Source organism: Peromyscus maniculatus, chromosome 13 (genome assembly GCF_049852395.1).
Source record: "Peromyscus maniculatus bairdii isolate BWxNUB_F1_BW_parent chromosome 13, HU_Pman_BW_mat_3.1, whole genome shotgun sequence".
Taxonomy (NCBI): Eukaryota; Metazoa; Chordata; class Mammalia; order Rodentia; family Cricetidae; genus Peromyscus; species Peromyscus maniculatus.
Window position 1 is genome coordinate 54184656 of NC_134864.1, and position 18649 is coordinate 54203304.

At 46.0% G+C, this 18649-nt stretch overlaps 2 protein-coding genes and 1 long non-coding RNA gene across 13 annotated transcripts in view; 2 read left to right on the top strand and 1 right to left on the bottom strand.

Annotated features, from left to right (window-relative positions):
- Ica1l (islet cell autoantigen 1 like) overlaps positions 1-5630 on the top strand; it is a 63910-nt gene extending 58280 nt beyond the window's left edge. For all 10 annotated transcript variants that reach the window (XM_042260296.2, XM_076550335.1, XM_076550333.1 and 7 more), the window contains one exon: positions 5266-5630. In XM_042260296.2, the coding sequence (XP_042116230.1) occupies positions 5266-5381 (116 nt within the window). In that variant the 3' untranslated portion in view covers positions 5382-5630. The remainder of the gene's footprint in view (positions 1-5265) is intronic.
- Positions 5631-9226: 3596 nt separating this feature from the next.
- On the top strand, positions 9227-12542 carry LOC143268319 (uncharacterized). Its single transcript, XR_013044137.1, has 2 exons — positions 9227-9516; positions 11472-12542. It is a non-coding gene; the product is annotated as an uncharacterized LOC143268319 (long non-coding RNA).
- Positions 9422-18649, bottom strand: part of Fam117b (family with sequence similarity 117 member B) — a 69700-nt gene continuing 60472 nt past the window's right edge. Inside the window, exons 8-9 of one of the 2 annotated variants that reach the window (XM_076550328.1) lie at positions 9798-9880; positions 9422-9552 (exon numbers count right to left, since the gene is read on the bottom strand). In XM_076550328.1, the coding sequence (XP_076406443.1) occupies positions 9832-9880 (49 nt within the window). In that variant the 3' untranslated portion in view covers positions 9422-9552; positions 9798-9831. Of the gene's footprint in view, positions 9553-9797; positions 9881-11897; positions 15869-18649 lie in introns of those variants that run through there. The other variant, XM_076550327.1, reaches the window with a different exon arrangement.

Genomic DNA, 18649 nt, shown 5'->3' on the forward strand with positions numbered 1-18649 from the left:
TCTCTCAAAAAAAAAAAGTTATTTCCTTTGTTTTTTTTTTTTTTTTTTGAGACAGAGTTTCTCTGTGCAGCCCTGGCTGTCCTGGAACTCACCCTATAGACCAGGCTGGCCTCGAACTCACAGAGATCCACCTGCCTCTGCCTCCTGAGTGCTGGGATTAAAGGTGTGCGCCACCACCGCCCGAGTTTTGTTCCATTTTCTAATCACAGATAACGAAATTAATTTTCCGTCTTACGATTTTTACACACTCATCAAGAAGGTGTCCGGGCACGGCCGTGCTCAGCGGCAGCCTCTCCTTGCTCTCCCATGTCACGTGTGAGTGGTTCTGTGTGACTGAAGCGGAGGTGCAAACGGGCCGGCGTTACTCACTGAAGTGGGACACCCCGGACTCAGCTGTCCCTGCTTGTGTAGAGCTGACATGACCTCAGTTCCCAGAACTGGAGCTGGACCAAACACAGCCAAGCCGTGGCTCTGCCCTGACACACGGGGCCTCAGTCACAGGACAGAGGGTTCCTTGACTCTGTTCTGAGTTGGACTACATTTATCTCTCTGTGATTGTGACCCAGTGCATGTCCAGTTCTTGGACTGTCCTCCAGGCCCCTGTCATGGTTTCTAGACTCCTTGGCCCTCAGGGAGGTCCTAGCTAGTTTTATGGTCAACTTGACATATGCTGAAGTCATCAGAGAGAAGGGAGCCTCAATTGGGAAAAAGTCCCCGTAAGATCAGGTTGCAGGCAAGCCTGTAGGGCATTTTTCTTAATTGGTGATTGATGAGGGAGGGCCCAGCCCACTGTGGATGGGTCCACTTCTGGGCTGGTGGTCCTGGGTTCTATAAGAAAGCAAGCTGAACAAGCCATGGGGAACAAGGCAGTAAGAAGCTCCCTCTGTGGCCTCTGCATCAGCTCCTGCCTCCAGGTTCCTGTCCTGACTTCTTTCCTCCCCAATTGCTTTTGGTTATGGTGTTTCATCCCAGCAACAGTAACCCAAAGACAAGGGACTAGTAGCCTTTTGAAATGACTCACTGTTATCAGCATGTGTGATCTGTTAGTCCTTGCTCTCATGTATCAACAAGTATCCTTGAATACGTTACAGGAAAATTTGCAGGCTACTGACATACAAAACTTTCCAATCTAGGAGGTATTGAAATGGGAGGGATTAAAACATTAATAATAAGGTGGGTTGAGGGGCTGGAGAGATGGCTCAGTGGTTAAGAGCACTGGCTGCTCTTCCAGAGGAGCCAGGTTCAATTCTCAGCACCTACAAGGCAGCTCACAACTATCTAACTCCAGGTCCAGGTGTGCAGATGCTCAAATATACAATAAAACAATTCATTCTTTAAAAGCAGGGTACTGCTTTGTGAAGAGTGATAATGCATTTAAAAAAAAAAAAAACCAAAACACCCTGGCCGGCAGTGGCGGTGCATTTCTTTGCCATAATAAAACCCTTTAATTTATATTCTAATTATTAAAGAACTTTTTAAAGTCAACTTAATCTTTTGAGCACAGATGCTTTTACCAACTGATTGAAAGGACACATTTTTTTTTTTCTGGATGAAAATTCAAGCATGTCCCAGTTTCTTTTTTTCCATTTTTTTTTTAATTAAGAAATTTTCTACTCACCCTACATACCACCCACAGACCCCACCTCCTCCCTCCTCCTACCCCCCAGCCCTCCCTCCCAAGCCACCCCCCATCCCCCCACCCCCCAAATCAAGGTCTCCCATGTGGAGTCAGCACATGGAGCCGAGGCAGGTCCAAGCCCCTCCCCGCTGCACCAGGGCTGCGCAAGGTGCCACACCGCAGGTACTGGGCTCCCAAAAGCCTGCCCATGGGTGGTGCACACCTTTAATCCCAGCACTCGGGAAGCAGAGGCAGGCGGATCTCTGTGAGTTCGAGGCCAGCCTGGTCTACAGAGCAGGTTCCAGGACAGCCAGGGCAGTTTAGGGTTTCCATTGCTGTGAGAAGAGACACCACGACCATGACAACTCTTATAAAAACAAACAAGAGACACCTGAGGTGGCTCTACAGTTTGAGGTTCATCATCTTCATTAGACATCATACATTTTCGTCATGGTGGGGAGCACGTGGTGTGCAGGCAGACATGGTGCCGAAGAATGGCTGACCATCCTGCATCTTGCAGGCAACAGGAAGTCACCTGACACACTGGGCGATGTCCTGAGCATAGCCCGCCCCCACACTTCCTCCCACAAGGCCACACCCACTCCAACACAGCCACACCTCCTAATAGTGTCCCTCCCTAGGAGATTATGGGGCCAATGACATTCAGATTGCCACATTCCACTCCCTGACGCCCATAAGCCGTGACATAAACATAATGCAAAATTGTATTTCGTCTGACTTCAGAGTCCCCAAAGTCAGGAACAGTCCCAAACTTGTTCAAAGTTCAGTCTCTTCTGAGACTCGTGCAATCTCTTAACTGCAATCCCCTGTACAATCAAAATAACAAAAGCAGATCACATACTTCCAATATATAATGGCACAGGATACATTACCATTCCAAAATTTTGGAAGGCAGCACAGTGAGAAAAGACTGGACCAAAGCAAGACCAACCCCACCCCACCCCCGGAGGAGGGGGGGCAAACTCCAAACTCTGCATCTCCATGTCTGGTGTGGAAATGCTCCAACTCTGTTCAGTGCTGTTGACTTCTCTCTTGGGCTGGCTCCACTGTTAGCCCCATTCCTCAGCAGCTTTCCCTTAACTCTGGCATCATCTCCAACATCTTGGGGTCTCCAAGGCAATCCAGGCTTCAACTTCACAGCTTCATGCAATGGCCTCTCTACCAGGCCTCCATTCAGGGACACCCCTGACCCATGCCTGGCCTCAGTGGCTTTATTTCATAACTCTTTTCTCCTATCCTTAACTCTAAAGTCAGAACCATGTGGCCAAAGTTGCCAAGTTCTGCTGCGTGCTGGGACTGGAACATGGCCTCCTTGTTCAATTACATCTTCACCAGCTTTCTGTCTTTCCTGCCTAAGCTTGGCTGTCCTGAAACTTACTCTGTAGACCAGGCTGGCCTCAAATTCGGATACGCCAGCCTCTGACTCCCCAGTGCTGGGATTCTATAGGTGTGTACAACCACACCAGATCCTAAGCTTTTCTTTAGTTTCTTTCTACAAGTTGGAAACTTACCTGGGTGGGATCTTGCCCTGAGGTTACCTCTCCCTTTATCGCTTTTCTTAATCTATTTATCTTCTTGCACACAGAATTTAGCGCTGTCTCATTTTCTCCTCAAAATTTTCGTTTTGTAATTTACCCTGCTCAGCTTGCCCCTTTTCATTACAAATCTTCCTTAGAGTTACCACTAGTATCCACAGGACAGAGTCTGTACGAGGCTGTTCTGAGCTTTCCTCTGCCAACAGAATTAATCCAAAACGCTTCACTTTAGCCTCAGGCAGATTCTTTGGACAAGGGCAAAAAGCAGCCACTTCCTTCACCAAAATATCATAAGAATGATGTCTAGGCAACATATTAAAATTCTTCTCTGAAACCTCTTGAGGTAGCCCCCAACAGTTCATCAGATCACCCTCAGCACCACTGTCTTCCATGTTCCTACTAGTATGGCCCATTAAGAAGCATTTAAAGCAGTCCACTGCTTTCCTGACCCAAACTCCCGAAGTCCCTATTAACTCCAAACAAAATCATGTCAGGCCCATCACAGCAATACCCCAGTCCCTGGTACCAATTTCTTAGTTTGGGTTTGCTTATTGCTATGAAGAGACACCATGACCACAACTCTTATAAAGAAAATATTGAATTGGGGTGGCTCACTTACAGTTTCAGGGGTTCAGCCCATTATCATCATGACAAGGAACATGGTAGCATGCAGGCAGACGTGGTGCTGGAGAGTAGCTGAGTCGCAGATCTTGCTGGCAACAGGGAGTAGACTAAAACACTGGGCGGCATCCTGAGCATAGGAAACCTCAAAGTCCACCCTGCAGAGTAACACACTCCCTCCAACAAAGTCACATCTCCTAATAGTGCCACTCCCTATGAGATTATGGGGGCCAGTTACATTCAAATTACCACACAAACAAACAAAAACCACTAGGGTCCAAGACACAATGTTCTTATCAAAATGTTTTACATTTTTTAAAAATTACCTTTTGAGAGGGAGAAAATGCGTGTTTCTCTCCATGATCCCTGGGGATCAAACCTGGCACGTACCTGCTGAGCCATCTCCCCAGGCCCTACTAGCAAATGTTTTGACGAGCATTGGGCATGATGGTGCATACCTGTAATCCAAAAGTTAGGAGCCTGAGGCCAAGGATCACAAATCTGAAGCCAGCCTGAGCTACACACCAAGACTCTGCCTCAAAAGAGAAATAAAAATTAAAGAGACAACTTCCTGAATAAGGTTAGGAGATAATTTATGTCTATTTTTTGAAGTAAATAAAAGTAATACTTATTTATAAAAAAGTGTTGCAAAAGTAATATTTACTTATTTTGGTTTTTTTTTTTTTTTTTTTTTTGGTTTTTCGAGACAGGGTTTCTCTGTGTAGCTTTGCGCCTTTCCTGGATCTGCTCTCTAGACCAGGCTGGCCTTGAACTCACCGAGATCCGCCTGCCTCTGCCTCCCAAGTGCTGGGATTAAAGGTGTGCACCACCACCGCCCGGCTTGGGTTTCTTTGTGTAGCCCTGGATATCCTGGAACTTGCTCTGTAGACCAGGATAGCCTCAAACTCAGATCCACCTGCCTCTGCCTGCCGGGATTAAAGGCGTGTGCCACCACCTTGTGGCTTTATTTTTTATTTTGTGTGCATTGGTGTTTTGCCTCCATGTATGTCTGTGTGAGGGTATCAGATGACCTGGAACTGGAGTTACAGACAGTCCTGAGCTGCCATGTGGGTGCTGGGAATTGAACCCGGGTCCCCTGGAAGCACAGCCAGTGCTCTTAACCACTGAGCCATCTCTCCAGCCCCAATAAAGAGGTTGTAAGCAGAGTTTAAGTTTTTTTTGTTGGGGAGAAACAGAAGTTACTTTAACTTTAAACCTTATCTGAGAGCCTTCTATAAATCATCTGAAATTCCTTCTAAGATGATCCCTGTCACTACCCCCAAGAGACACCAAACAGAAGTTACTTGCATTTGTGTTTCAAATTATCCTTAAGGGGAGAGAGTGAATCACTGTCTGCCAGCGTTATTTTTATTAAGCATCTGCTTCAAAATCACAAAAGTAGCACAAAAATATTATTTCCAAAAGCTGAGTCTCTTTAATGCCTTTTTTCTTTTCTTTTCTTTTCACTAGCCCCCAGCAATGGGAACCAAGACATGTCAGCCTGGTTCAATCTGTTTGCAGACTTGGACCCTCTGTCCAACCCCGACGCCATCGGACACTCAGACGATGAGCTTCTCAACGCCTGACTGGGGTCACAGGTTCAGGGGTCTCAAGGCATCAACTGTGCAACACTCGCCTTTGTGGAGGGGTCCCACTGTGATCACACCCAGAAGCGTGTGTTCAAGACAGATCACCTGCCTGCCAACCTCAGTCAGGGGGTCTGGCGTCTGAGCAGCCTGTGTATTTATTATGCTGGATGTTCAAGCTGTTGATAGTATGTGGAAATTTTTAGAAACTCCGAGCCTGCAATACTGAGAAACCAAACTTACGTCTAATCACAGGAGCATGGCGTATTTCTTTGGGTAGTGTTTTATATTTAAGTTACTTTGCTCTAAGTGGGTCAAGAGTAGGAACAAAGCGGCTGTAGTGTGGGGTTAGTTTTTGGATACTGGCAGGCGTTTTCTGTTTGGGGGACCAGCAGCAGAATAGAAAGCTCTCTCCCTGGTTATAATGTAGAACGAGACGAGAGAACTCGGGCCGCTTTACTGAAATTGGAGAAACTTGTGCTTGCTTTTCTGTATTTGGAAGCTAAATGCAATGTTATTTTCATTCACACACAATCATGGGGACCCCTGAAAAATCACTGGATTCTCATGGGGAAACACAGCAGGACGGAACTCCTCTTCTGTAGCGATGGAGAAAACAGGACTGGACGGGCTGTTTCACAAACTGCTGCAGTGTGTGTGGTGACACATTCTCCCCACAAAGAGAGTGAGGGAGAGAGCTACCCACCCGGGCAACCTTCCCGAAACCTCCAGAAACTTCTCCAGCACCTCCTCTTTATATCCTTATCTCATTTCTTCACATGGTTTAACCCCGAAGTCTTTCTGACAGACATGGAAAATTCCACAGGAAGTAAGGGGCGGCCCACGTTCTTCCTTCCCGTCTAACCCGAGGTGACATTTGATCTCTAAGCAAAAGCTGCCTGCAGAGGCTGAGAATCTAAGTTCTGGAGGGAAGGGAGGTTTAGTGGTGGCTGGGGAAGGCCGTGAAAGCACAGCTCAGAGACGTGTCGTTCACTCAGCTCCCCGCCCACCCTTGAATGTGGGGAGTCTTCCATCAACCTCGAGGAACGATCACTTCCATCTCGGTTCTGTGCTCGCTCTTTGCAAGGGTATTCTTCCCAATGAGTGACTTCACCGTTATCTGTCTATGGTCCTCACAGGTGTCAGAAGCAGCCTGTTAGCTGGTATAACCATACTTCAGTGAGTGAGCAGGAAATCAATACCCTCTCCAGACAAAGTCTGAACCCTCAACTATGAAAATGAAGGGTCAATACCTTCCATTTTCCCAGATCAAAGTTACCACAAATCAACACACATGCAATTATCACTACTCAGTTTTTGGTTATCTTTCAATACAGTGTATGGTTTATTTCCTCGTTAGCCAGGAAGCCACATCAACTGCCTTACTAAGTTTTGTTATAACTTCAAGTCAAACAATTCCATTCGGTAACTCATTAAATGAAAGTTATTTATACTATTTTCTCATGATTAAGTAATTTGAGGCTCAATCATTAATAATTTGGTGGTTGAAAAAAATTTCACAGGGCTGGAGAGATGGTTCATCAGTTAAGAGCACTGGTTGCTCTTCCAGAGGACCTGGGTTCAATTCCCAGCACCCATATAGCAGCTCACAACTGTCTGTAACTCCAGTTCCAGGGGACCTGACACCTAGGCAAAACATCAATGCACATGAAATAAAAATAAATTATTAAAAAAGAAAAAGATGAGGGATGAGAGGGGGATCTGTGGTTGATATGTAAAATGAATAAAAACATTAAAAAACAGACATTTTGCTGTATTGAACAACATAAGAAAAGAAGGGAGGCAGGCCAGCAGCACTTGGCAGGAAGACGCTGTCGGGGAGGGCACGGGCCACCTGACCAAGGGAGACTGCCAGTGTCTTTGTCCAGTGGGTCTCCTTATCCTGAATGGAGCAAGCGCCTCATTCGACTTTACTGTATTGCACGTAAGACGTCACAGAAAGTTAGAAAAGCCTCAGCGGGGCCACACTGACCTTCAAGGGATGCACAAACGCCAGGTCATGAAAGATCAGATTGGTGTAATCTGTACTTTCTGAAAATTTTAATTGTATAGTTCTTTTTTTTTCAATATAGTTCTAATATCATTAGAAACAAACTATTTCAACAAAATAGATTTCAGCATTTGCACATTGAAAGGAAATGCATTTCCACTCTCGCTCTGGATATTTATTTCATATTCCCCACCCCCACCCTTTTTTGTTTTTGGAGACAGGGTTTCTCTGTGTAGCCCTGGCCATCCTGGAACTTGCTCTGTAGCGCAGGCTGGCCTCGAACTCACAGAGATCTGCCTGCCTCTGCCTCCTGAGTGCTGGGGTTAAAGGCGTGCGCCACCACCGCCCGGCCATATTCACTATCGTACAGATCTAGAAATCTACAAGGCTCACAGACAGCGTTCGGCCAGAGCTCCCTTTCTGAGCTTCTTGTAATATGATGACAGCGCACAAAGCAATGTTTTCTAAAGTGTTCAAGTACAACTATTTTCTGATTTAAAAATGTGAGTTTTAAACCAGGCAGTGGTGTCCCACACCTTTAATCCCAGCACTCGGGAGGCAGAGGCAGGAGGATCTCTGTGAGTTTGAGGCCAGCCTGGTCTACAGAGTGAATTCCGGGACAGCCAGGGCTACGAAGAGAAACCCTGTGTCGGGGGTGGGGGCGGGGGGGGGGGGTGGGAATCACACAGAAGAGTTCAATCTAAGATACAGAAGAGAGTGGTCTGTTTTCCACAATTTGATGAAATACCAAAACTTGAAATAGAGTCTAGAAATAATAACCTGTGAAATGCCACTGTATTTAGCCTGATTTGTTGAAAGACAAGAACAGAAAGGCACACAAAACTCCCCAAAATACAAAAATGAAAATCAAAACAAGTAAAAGACCAGGAAGCCAAAAGTGATCAAAATATATGAAAAAAAAATTCAATTAAAAAAAAAAAAATAGAGGCCGGGCAGTGGTGGCGCACGCCTTTAATCCCAGCACTCGGGAGGCAGAGGCAGATGGATCTTTGTGAGTTCGAGGCCAGCCTGGGCTACCAAGTGAGTTCCAGGAAAGGCGCAAAGCTACACAGAGAAACCCTGTCTCGAAAAACAAAAAAAAACAAAAAAAACAAAAAAAAAAAAACAAAAAAAAATAGAGGGCCAAAATTGAACAGTTTCCGTCTTCCAGAGTGGCAGGGCTGTACTCTGAACAATGAAACAGCCTTGACTCTTGGAATCAAGAAACCAGGAAGAAAATTAAACTAAAAACACTAGTCCACTAGTGCTGGAAATAACGCATTGAACACACCACAGGAGGGAGTCTGAGTGTGCCCGTGCCCGGCTGAGGAGAACATGGGCTAACCGGGGTTCCGTCTTTCCATCTCCTCTGCACCGTTTCAAAGGCTGCCGTGACGGTGCCGAGGATGGAGCCCAGGGACTCGGCGTGCACCGCGGATGGTGCCACTGAGTCACAGCCCAGCCGTGCCTTTGGCATTTGGTCAACACTTACACAAACCCCTCCGCTCACTGGTGTAAATAACAAGCTACTGGCCGAAGAGTAAATCCAAAATCAAAGTAAAAGGCCAGCGTGATGCTAATAGTCAAGACTCTGAAGCGTTTATTACAACTGGTTTTTCGAGGCAGGGTTTCTCTGTGTAGCCTTGGCTGTCCCAGAACTGTATACTACCCGGGCTGGACTCGAACTCACAGAGATCCGCATGCCCGTTTCCCGAGGGCTGCTGGGATTGAAGGGGTGCGCCGCCACCGGTGGCGATGTGTTACCTTTCTGCTGTTGGGGATGCAGCTCATTGTTGCGTACTCTAGCACGCTCAAGGGGCTGCGCTGATCCCACAGTCCAGTGCTAAGAAGCAGCACCGTCAGGGTCTCCACAAGGGAAAGAGGACCAATGTAACAGAGGCGCGTGTCAGAATCTCTAAAAGGCCAGCTCCCCAGACTAAAGATAGAGCAAAATCAGAAACCAGAGAGAATGTGTCACCACTTCTTAGGTCATGAACTGGTATCTCGGCGGGGTCCTTTCTCTGGTGCTCTGAACCAGGCTCTGTTCCCAGCAGCAGCAGCAGCAGTGGTGACCATCAGGCAACCGCAACCACACGATCTCATCAGCCAGCGTTCCCGCTGTAGGTGAGTGACGCAAGGCTGCATGTTCCAGAGTAAGACCTGGACGTGGACACAGGAGAAAAACAGATCGACATTTCCCAAACGTGACTTGGGCTGGCTCCTTGCTTCTTGGGGAGATCGTAAGAGGGAAGTAACAATTAAGGGACTGACAACAGCTTTGGGGGTGCTAAAAACTGTCACTTTTCAGCTGCACGCTTTGACTAGATTATACCTGAGAAGCTAAAAGGAACTGGAGACCGTTTCCATGACCAACCCCTCCTTCCCGTCTTTAAGATTAAACTTACCTGACAAAAAAAGGAAGATGTTCGCTTCCAGCTGTCATCTTTTAACACCCCACTCAAGCCACAGCAGTTCCATAGTTGTACAACTGAAAATCCAAGTTCAAAAAGGTGACTTCAGGCTCCAAGTCCCATGACCACTAAGTAGCAGTGGTAGACCTGACCCCTGGAGCTGTGCCCCCACCCAGGGCGTTGTCCCCAAGACCACCCGAAGCCTCTCCAGCAAGGCTGCTCCAAGCAGGTGGAGAAAGACACGACTGTTTTATGATCACAGCATTCATGACAAATCTTTTTACAATGTATGTTTCAAAAGGACTAAATCAAATCAAACCACGTGTGGTTTGAATGAAAATGCTTAGTCACCAGGGAGTGGCACTGTTTGGGAAGGATTAGGAGGTGTGGTCTTGTCAGGGGTGCATGACTGGAGGGTTTAAGGTTTCCAAAGCCCAGGCCAGGCCCAGTATCTCTATCTCTGCCTGCGGCCAGCAGATGAGGAGGCAAAGCTCTCAGCTTCTGTTCCAGCCATGCCTATCTGCTTCTTGCGTTGATGACCAGGGACCAACCTCTAAAACGCTAGGTCTCCGATTAAATGCTTTTAGTTACCATTAGCAACCCCCAAAACAGAACAGAAGTTACATCTAATGCAGTATTTTTTTTGCTTCATTTTTATCATACTCTTCATTAAGAAACAGTTTTACATTGTACCCTACTGTGTATCTCTAACAGTTTTATGAGGTGTTAGCTCCCCAAACATGCCCAAAGCCAGAGATCAATTGCCTATACTGGAGGAAAAAAAAAAAAAAAAACTTTAACACAAAAATAGTCTCTTTAGGAGAAAACTTTTCTATTCTGTTAGGCAAACTTATTTAATTCAAGACTGTTTAAAAACACTGAACCAAAGAGATACAAAGGCTATTCACTGGCCCTAATAGTACCATGGTGCATTAGAAAAATTTAAAAGATAATTCAATTTGGGTGTTGCAGCACACATTTATAATCTCAAACACACAGGAAGCTGAGGCAGGAGGATCAGTCTGGCCTGCATAGTGAGTCTGAGGCTACCTTGGACAACTTAGGATTAAGAACTGTCTCAAGAAGCAGCAGGTGTGTGTGGGGGGAGGGTAAGGGTTACAGTTAAGTGGCAGTGTATGTGAATGCATGTGTGATATATGCAAGGTTGTAGGTCCTGTCTGCAGCAACATACACACACACAGAGCACATTTATTTTGTACTTATCTTTTTGCTGTTGTTTCAATTCAGGGTTTCTCTGTATAGCTCTGGCTGTCCTGGAACTCACTCTGTAGACCAGGCTGGCTTTGAACTCAAGAGATCCACCTGCCTCTGCCTTGCAAGTGTTGGAATTTTAGTCAGAGGTCAGTAATATGTCTATGAGGTTTTAGTGTGGTTGCAAACTGCACGGTGTGGGGCTGGGAATCAAACTCAGGCCCTCTGGAAGAGCAGCTAGCGCTCCTAACAACTGAGCCATCTTTCTAGTTTATCTGGAAACAATCTCACAACATAGCCCAGGCTGGCCTTGAACTTGTAAACTCCCTATCTCAGCATTCCAAGTGCTGGGATTGTGGTGTGTACCATCATTCCTGGCTCAGAAATATATACTTTATTAATTTTAACAAATCTGATGATCAAGCTTTTACTTATAAATATGCCTCCTCCTTGTAGGTGATTACATGACAATCTTCACTGGTCTGATCTGGTCGGCTCTATTCCATGGATACAGACACCACACCTCTGAGATCAATCTTGCAATAATTAAACGAAAGAAAAAGTCTTCTCCATGTACTACAGAATACTGACTTCCCCAGCTAAATAATCTGCAACAAACATGGAAACAGTGGGTAGCTTATGAGTGAATCCGTGTTAGTGTGCTTCTGTGTGGCCACATCTGCTTTTCACTCAGCCTGAGGACAGGCTACATTCAGTTCTAGAGCAGGCAGGGTGTCCAAGAACAGCCTTGTGTACATGTATTTGTCTATCAACTTGTGGAAGAGAATATACTATATGTACGCTACATCAGGCTAGAAATGCTAAAAAGAAATGAAATTTAAATTTGCGGCAATATTCATAAAGATACACAGGAAAAAAACCTCAAGAACAACAGACTTTATTGAACATAGGAGTTCTATTCCCTGTGAGGCAGCAGGAAGCACTCGCTGCAGGGACACAGTCCACAACAACAATACTCATCATCGCTGGAAATGCTGTTTTCGGGGGAATTTTGTTATAACTTTAAAAAATTGCATTAAAAAAGATCGACACCAACAGAGACAGATGCAGAGTTTAAAAAACATAAATTATCTATCTGCAACAGGACTGTATAAACAAAACACTGTTCAGAGCCACTCTGCGGGCAGGCGGTCGGTCGCTACTGGAGGCAGAGTGTGCCCAGACGCCTTAAAGTGCAGCTAAGTATCTTGGCTTTATCTGGCAAATTCAGCACTTTCATTGGTCCAGTTCTGACACACCCCAAACCCAACAGTAAGGAATGAATCTCAACTTTACAGATTTAGTAGTGACAATTTGAATTTAGTTTCCTTGAAAGAAACCTTAATGTCTCAGTTCTAATCCCAGACATAGAGAAAGCTATACATTCTGCCATTTTTTTTTTATACCTTCTTCTAGGAAAAGCCAACTGTTTCTTTAATCAAAACATAAACAATAAAAATAAAAAACAAGCAGCCTTTTCCTGTGTCCAGATACACCCCAGTCAGCAACAGCATCCTCTGAGAGGCAGATCTGGTTATGGTCCTAGCGTCTAAGAAACACTGTAAACAAAATGAAGAATCTGGTATAGAAAGAATTTTGACATTCATATTTTGACACCATATTTAACCAAAGAAAGCAAAACTACTACTATTTTTAAAAACACGACTGCCCAGGGAGCAATGATAAGTAACAGACTTACCATCTCAGAGGCAGTAAACCTGTGCATTTATCATGGCAGGGCAGGACCACTTGAGGGTAAAGACAGACAGACAGACAAATAACTAGGGAACAGCTCCTTTGGCCAAAAAACTACATGCCACCCACTTTTACTGCGACGGAAGTCAATCTTTTCAGTTAAGAATTTAAGGTAGGGACGAGGGAAATAAGCCAGTGGCAGCATTTGCTCAGCATGCTTGAGGCCCTGGGTTCGATCCCCACTGACGCTACTCTACCGCTGTACAGTTTCTACAGAAGAACCACAGTCATGGAGTATGGGGTGCGACTAGAATCAGACCCACTCTACGGAGAGGAGACCCATTTGTAAAACCAACCACCTGGGAATTCAGAGTTAAATAAAACAGCTAGGTGGACTAAGACTGCAATAAAGCTCGTATGTTTAAAGATTAGCCCTTTGGCCCTGGCAGTTGAGAGTTGTTTTCGGACCTAGACCTTTTTTGCTTTTCTTCAGATCTCAGGTTCTATTACTCCAAACCTCAAAGTATTTGGTCACCGTACAATTCAATTACTTGCAAATTCACGATCTTCTTCCAGCCAAACCTCAGGCTAAAGTTCTAAGAGCAGATTGACCTGAGACCTGAGACCTCGAGGACACGTGTGACTGCAGAAGTCCCTCATCTGCCCAACGAGGACAACACAGTGGAGAGGAACGGATTAGAGCAACTCTCTTCTGGTAAAGCGAGAGATGAGGTGGTGCACGATAAAGAAAAAACAAACATCAACTCAACAGAAGTCAAGTGGGGGACCCCACAGGATGAAAAAGATGATGAGCAGGATGGGAGGCCCACACCTTTCATCTCAGTGCTTGGGAGGCAAGGGTTGGGAGATCTGAGTTCCAGGCCAGCCTGGTCCACATAGCAAGTGCCAGGCCAGCTAGGACTACACAACAAGAGCCTATCTAAACTAAAACAAAAACACTTGCTTTTAACTGCCTCCTTCTCCTTTAAGATCAACTCAACTGACTGCCATGTACATTTCTTCTCTAAATTCTGATACTGATAAAATAGTAAAGTCAAAAGGCATGACAAGGCAGAAAAAAAAAAAAATATCAAGGTACAAAAAACAAACCCCTCCAAAACTGAAAAAAACTCAACCAACCAAAAAGTCTACACCCCAAACAACTGAGGTTTTTACTGACTTAGAAGCTACAATTTGCCAGTGCCCAGGATGTGATGCTTTGGATGGCAAAAGTACCAAAATTTATCAGTCTTCCTAACAAAGACCGGATGGATTGACACAGGTGTTCAAATTTATCCGACTAACCTACAACATCCCCATTTAAAATGAAGCAGAGCCTTCGGTAAAGTGCCCAGACATCCGGAGGTAACGAACACCTGGAGACAGGAAACGCTCTGCTAGCACCTGGAGGGCTCGATGGAAGGATGGGACCAGTGAGTGGCTGGACGAGCCTTCCAAGCGGTGGCCCACTCTCGCGGGCTTTAAAACTTCTCTGCTGCGTGTAGCAGCGTGGGTCCGTGCGTGACAGGCACTGAAACAATGCTGTGCCAACACTGACAGAACTCACTTCCCAAGAGCGGCTCCTTAATTTTATCACCACATACCTAGAAATTGATTACTGTCCTGGGGCACTGGCAATGGTTCTCAGATGAGCCCAAATCCAAAACTGAATCAATTTTCCAAAGGTACCCGCTGTTTCAGCTCCACACCTCTCGTCTACCTCCCCCCGTGTGTAGAATGTTGGGAGCTGTAGGCAACAAATCTCAGTGCCCACCGTAACAGGGAGAGTTAGTCCTCGGGACGCTTCGGCTCCCAGTTGCTACTCAATGGATTGCACTCCTGGCAAACTACTAACCCTGACCAAATCCACAAGACAACACCACCACAAGAGCAGAGGAGGAGATCCATGCACAGCCATTTCAGGGTCTCTTGGGGCTATGATACAGGGATGATTTAAGGTAGAGGGACACCCGGCGAAGCAGGGCAACCACGTGACACAGTTCACAGAAGACCAGAGCGCGCCGCACTCCCAGCTAACGGTCCACACTTGAGTTCTTGTGGCTCACTGACTGTTACACCGAGTTCTTGTGTTAAAGCACCTGTCTTCAGACTGTCACTTTTCTGACCACACACTGAGATGTGAGCAGGATAGTGCAGAACATAGCAGTTTTACAAATACTTCACCCAAAGCACAAACTTTTGACATCAAAAAACATAAATCACATAATGTACGAATATTGCTTTTTATCTTTTTATATATACTTGGTTCAATGCATTTACCTATCAATTCTTATTTGGGAGAAGAACACAGTCATGAGATTGACATTGCTGGGGAAATGTCAACAATCCCTTTGGTCCCAAAGCTGAAAACAGCTGAGAAAAGCAACATCTAGAAAAGGGAAAGAAGAAACAGAGGCCACCAAAGAATCTTTTGAACATCCTGTTTGCTACTTTCAGAAAATGTAACATTGGTATTATAAAATAGTCATTTTCATATAAAAGATGGTTTTCTTGCAGCATCAATCACATCTCCCTTCAGAAATCATGTTTGCAGGGATTAGGTTTTATGTTTGTTTGTTTTTAAACGAGTCTAATTTGAAAACAAATGAAAATGTGATTTTGTTCCTCCGAAAGTAAAGAGACCTTCCATGTTTCAGCACTGCGGCAGCGGCCTTCATGCGTGGGGCAGAGCACTCACAGGGGATGCATTCTTCCAGCAGCCTCGTTGTCACACATCACTGGAAAAGCCAAAGCACTTCACAGCCAACCGGGAGGACACGATACCATCACCGTCACGTGATCTTCAGGGGTTCCCAGGAACCAGCACCGGAACTGGGACCTATCCTTCAGCTTCCTCAATTGGTTCTGGTGGTGCATGGAGGGAGGCGGACGGCAGGACTGTGCTGGTTCCTCGAGACACCCTGTCCTGCTCTGTGTTTGCAGACAGGGAGGCCATGGAGATGGGCTGAAGCAGAGTGGTTGTCATGCCGGTGGTGACTGTCAGGCTGTGACCAGAGCCCTTGAGGGTGAGATCTGGCGTGGGCAGAAGCGGCTTGAGGATGCTCACCAGGCAGAAAGCAGAGCCACTTTTGGGAATGAAATTCACCTTGTTTTTGTCAGGACAGTAAAAGGCTGGAATTTCATGAAGTTGTTTTGGCCTGGATACAAAACAGACAATCCACTACGGTAAGTCACTGAATACTGGAAATAATTTACCACTTTTTAAATATAGGCACATTAAAAAAAATAGGTAAATAAGATATGGATCTCCTAAAGCAAAAGAAAACCAACATGCATAGAGACAAATATGTTTTCCAACATGACTTTTCCAAGATTCTGAAAAGAGATGACAAAGAAATTGACTATATAGTCTGGTTTTGTTTTTGCTAAATTACATCCCTACAGGACTACATCTTGATGAGCAAAGTTTTTCAAGTATTCTTTTTTGTTTGTCCTGGGGTTTTTTTTTTGTTGTTTTGCTCGAGAAAGAATCTTACCATGTGGCCCTGGCTGTCTTGAAACTTGCTCTGTAGACCAGGTTGACCTTGAACTCACAGACATCCTCCTGCCTCTGCCTTTATAGTGCTAGGCTTAAAGCATGCACTTCCACACCAACTTTTTCAAGTATAATTAAAATTTTCTCAGGCATTCTTCTGAGTCAACTATTAAGATTTTCAAAATATAAGGTAAGTGTGAAATCAAAATAACAGAAAGTATGCTTCAGTGTTTTGTGATGTTGGGGATGGAAACACCCAGGGCCTTAACCATTGAGCTCAGTCTTCAAAGTTTTTTTTTTTTTTTTTTTTAAATGTGCACTGGTGTTCTGCTGTGGGTGTTGGGTCCCTTGCAGAGTTACAGACAGTTGTGAGTTGCCATGTTGGATGCTGAGAATTAAACCCGGGTTCTCTGGAAGAGCAGTCAGTGGCTCGCGCTCGCACTCGCTCGCGCTCTCTCTCTCTCTCTCTCTCTCTCTGATTTATTATGTATACAGTGTTCTGCCTGCATATATGCCTGCATGCCTCAAGAGGGCACCAGATCTCATAGATGGTTGTGAGCCACCATGTGGTTGCTGGGAATTGAACTCAGGACCTCTGGAAGAGCAGCCAGTGCTCTTAACCTCTGAGCCAACTCTCCGGCCTGTCTTCAAAATTTTCAATTAAGCAAGATTCTTCCCTGTTGCCAGGTCCTCCAAAAATTATCTTTCCCCCCACCCACCACCACAAAAAAAAGTATTTTTGGTCTTAATAGTATTCCATGAAAATTTAGAAATTGCTAAAATTAAGTTGTCAAAGTAACATGGAACTATCACAGAATTAAAATAAAATCAAGGGGAGAGAACCATATGACAACCTTGATGGAAAAGACCCTGTGAACAGAAGATAAAAAGATTGTTCTCCGCTGACAAGTGGAAAAGACCCTGTGAACAGAAGATAAAAAGATTGTTCTCCGCTGACAAGATGGATGAAGGTGAAGGCTGCCAAGCCTGACACCTCGAGTTCCATCCCCGGGATCCAATGACAGACGAGAACCGATTCCTGCAGCTGTCCTCAAATCTCTGCACACACACACACACACACACACACACACAGTGGCACACTCGCCCATGCACTTACACTTCTGCACAGCACACAGAATTAGTCACTGGTTTTTTGTAGTTGTTTTTTCCAGAGCTGAGGACCGAACCCAGGGCCTTGTGCTTGCTAGGCAAGCGCTCTACCACTGAGCTAAATCCCCAACCCCTAGTTTTTTAAAGTACTGTTCTCGTCTCTCCCAAGGACAACTGAGTTCAATAAAGATGGCAGTGTGCCAAGCTGTGGAGACTCTAAGAACAAAGTCCAAACTCTAGAAGCAGACACAAACTGAAGAGCTCTTTTGGAGGGGCTCTGTAGACAAAACCTTTTCAATGTCATCAATCTCCTTTGTAATGCGACATTATTTATGGATTTAAAACACTGTTTAGAGAAGGGATCCGTATATTTACTGACTGAAAAACTGTACCTGGCACAGTGACTGCAGGAGACTGGACAGGCACGGTAAACATGGTCTGTAAAGGTTCAGGGGCAATGGAAGGAAGGAGGGCGGGTCTGTGACGGAGTCGGGGTTAAAGGAGGAGGCTTTCCCTGGGCTCCACCTACAGGGCGCTGGGAGTGCAGGGGTGTTCCTAACAACAGGGCACTGGGTGTGTAGGGGTGTTCCTAACAGTGCACTGGGTGTGCAGGGGTGTTCCTAACAGGGCACTGGGTGTGCAGGGGTGTTCCTAACAACAGGGCACTGGGCGTGCAGGGGTGTTCCTAACAACAGTGCACTGGGCGTGCAGGGGTGTTCCTAACAACAGTGCACTGGGTGTGCAGGGGTGTTCCTAACAACAATGCACTGGGTGTGCATGGGTGTTCCTAACAACAGTGCACTGGGTGTGCAGGGGTGTTCCTAACAACAGTGCACTGGGTGTGCAGGGGTGTTCCTAACAACAATGCACTGGGTGTGCAGGGGTGTTCCTAACAACAGGGCACTGGGTGTGCAGGGGTGTTCCTAACAACAGTGCACTGGGCGTGCAGGGGTGTTCCTAACAACAGGGCACTGGGTGTGCAGGGGTGTTCCTAACAACAGGGCACTGGGTGTGCAGGGGTGTTCCTAACAGGGCACTGGGTGTGCAGGGGTGTTCCTAACAACAATGCACTGGGTGTGCAGGGGTGTTCCTAACAGGGCACTGGGTGTGCAGGGGTGTTCCTAACAACAGTGCACTGGGTGTGCAGGGGTGTTCCTAACAGGGCACTGGGCGTGCAGGGGTGTTCCTAACAACAGTGCACTGGGTGTGCAGGGGTGTTCCTAACAGGGCACTGGGCGTGCAGGGGTGTTCCTAACAGGGCACTGGGTGTGCAGGGGTGTTCCTAACAGGGCACTGGGTGTGCAGGGGTGTTCCTAACAACAGGGCACTGGGT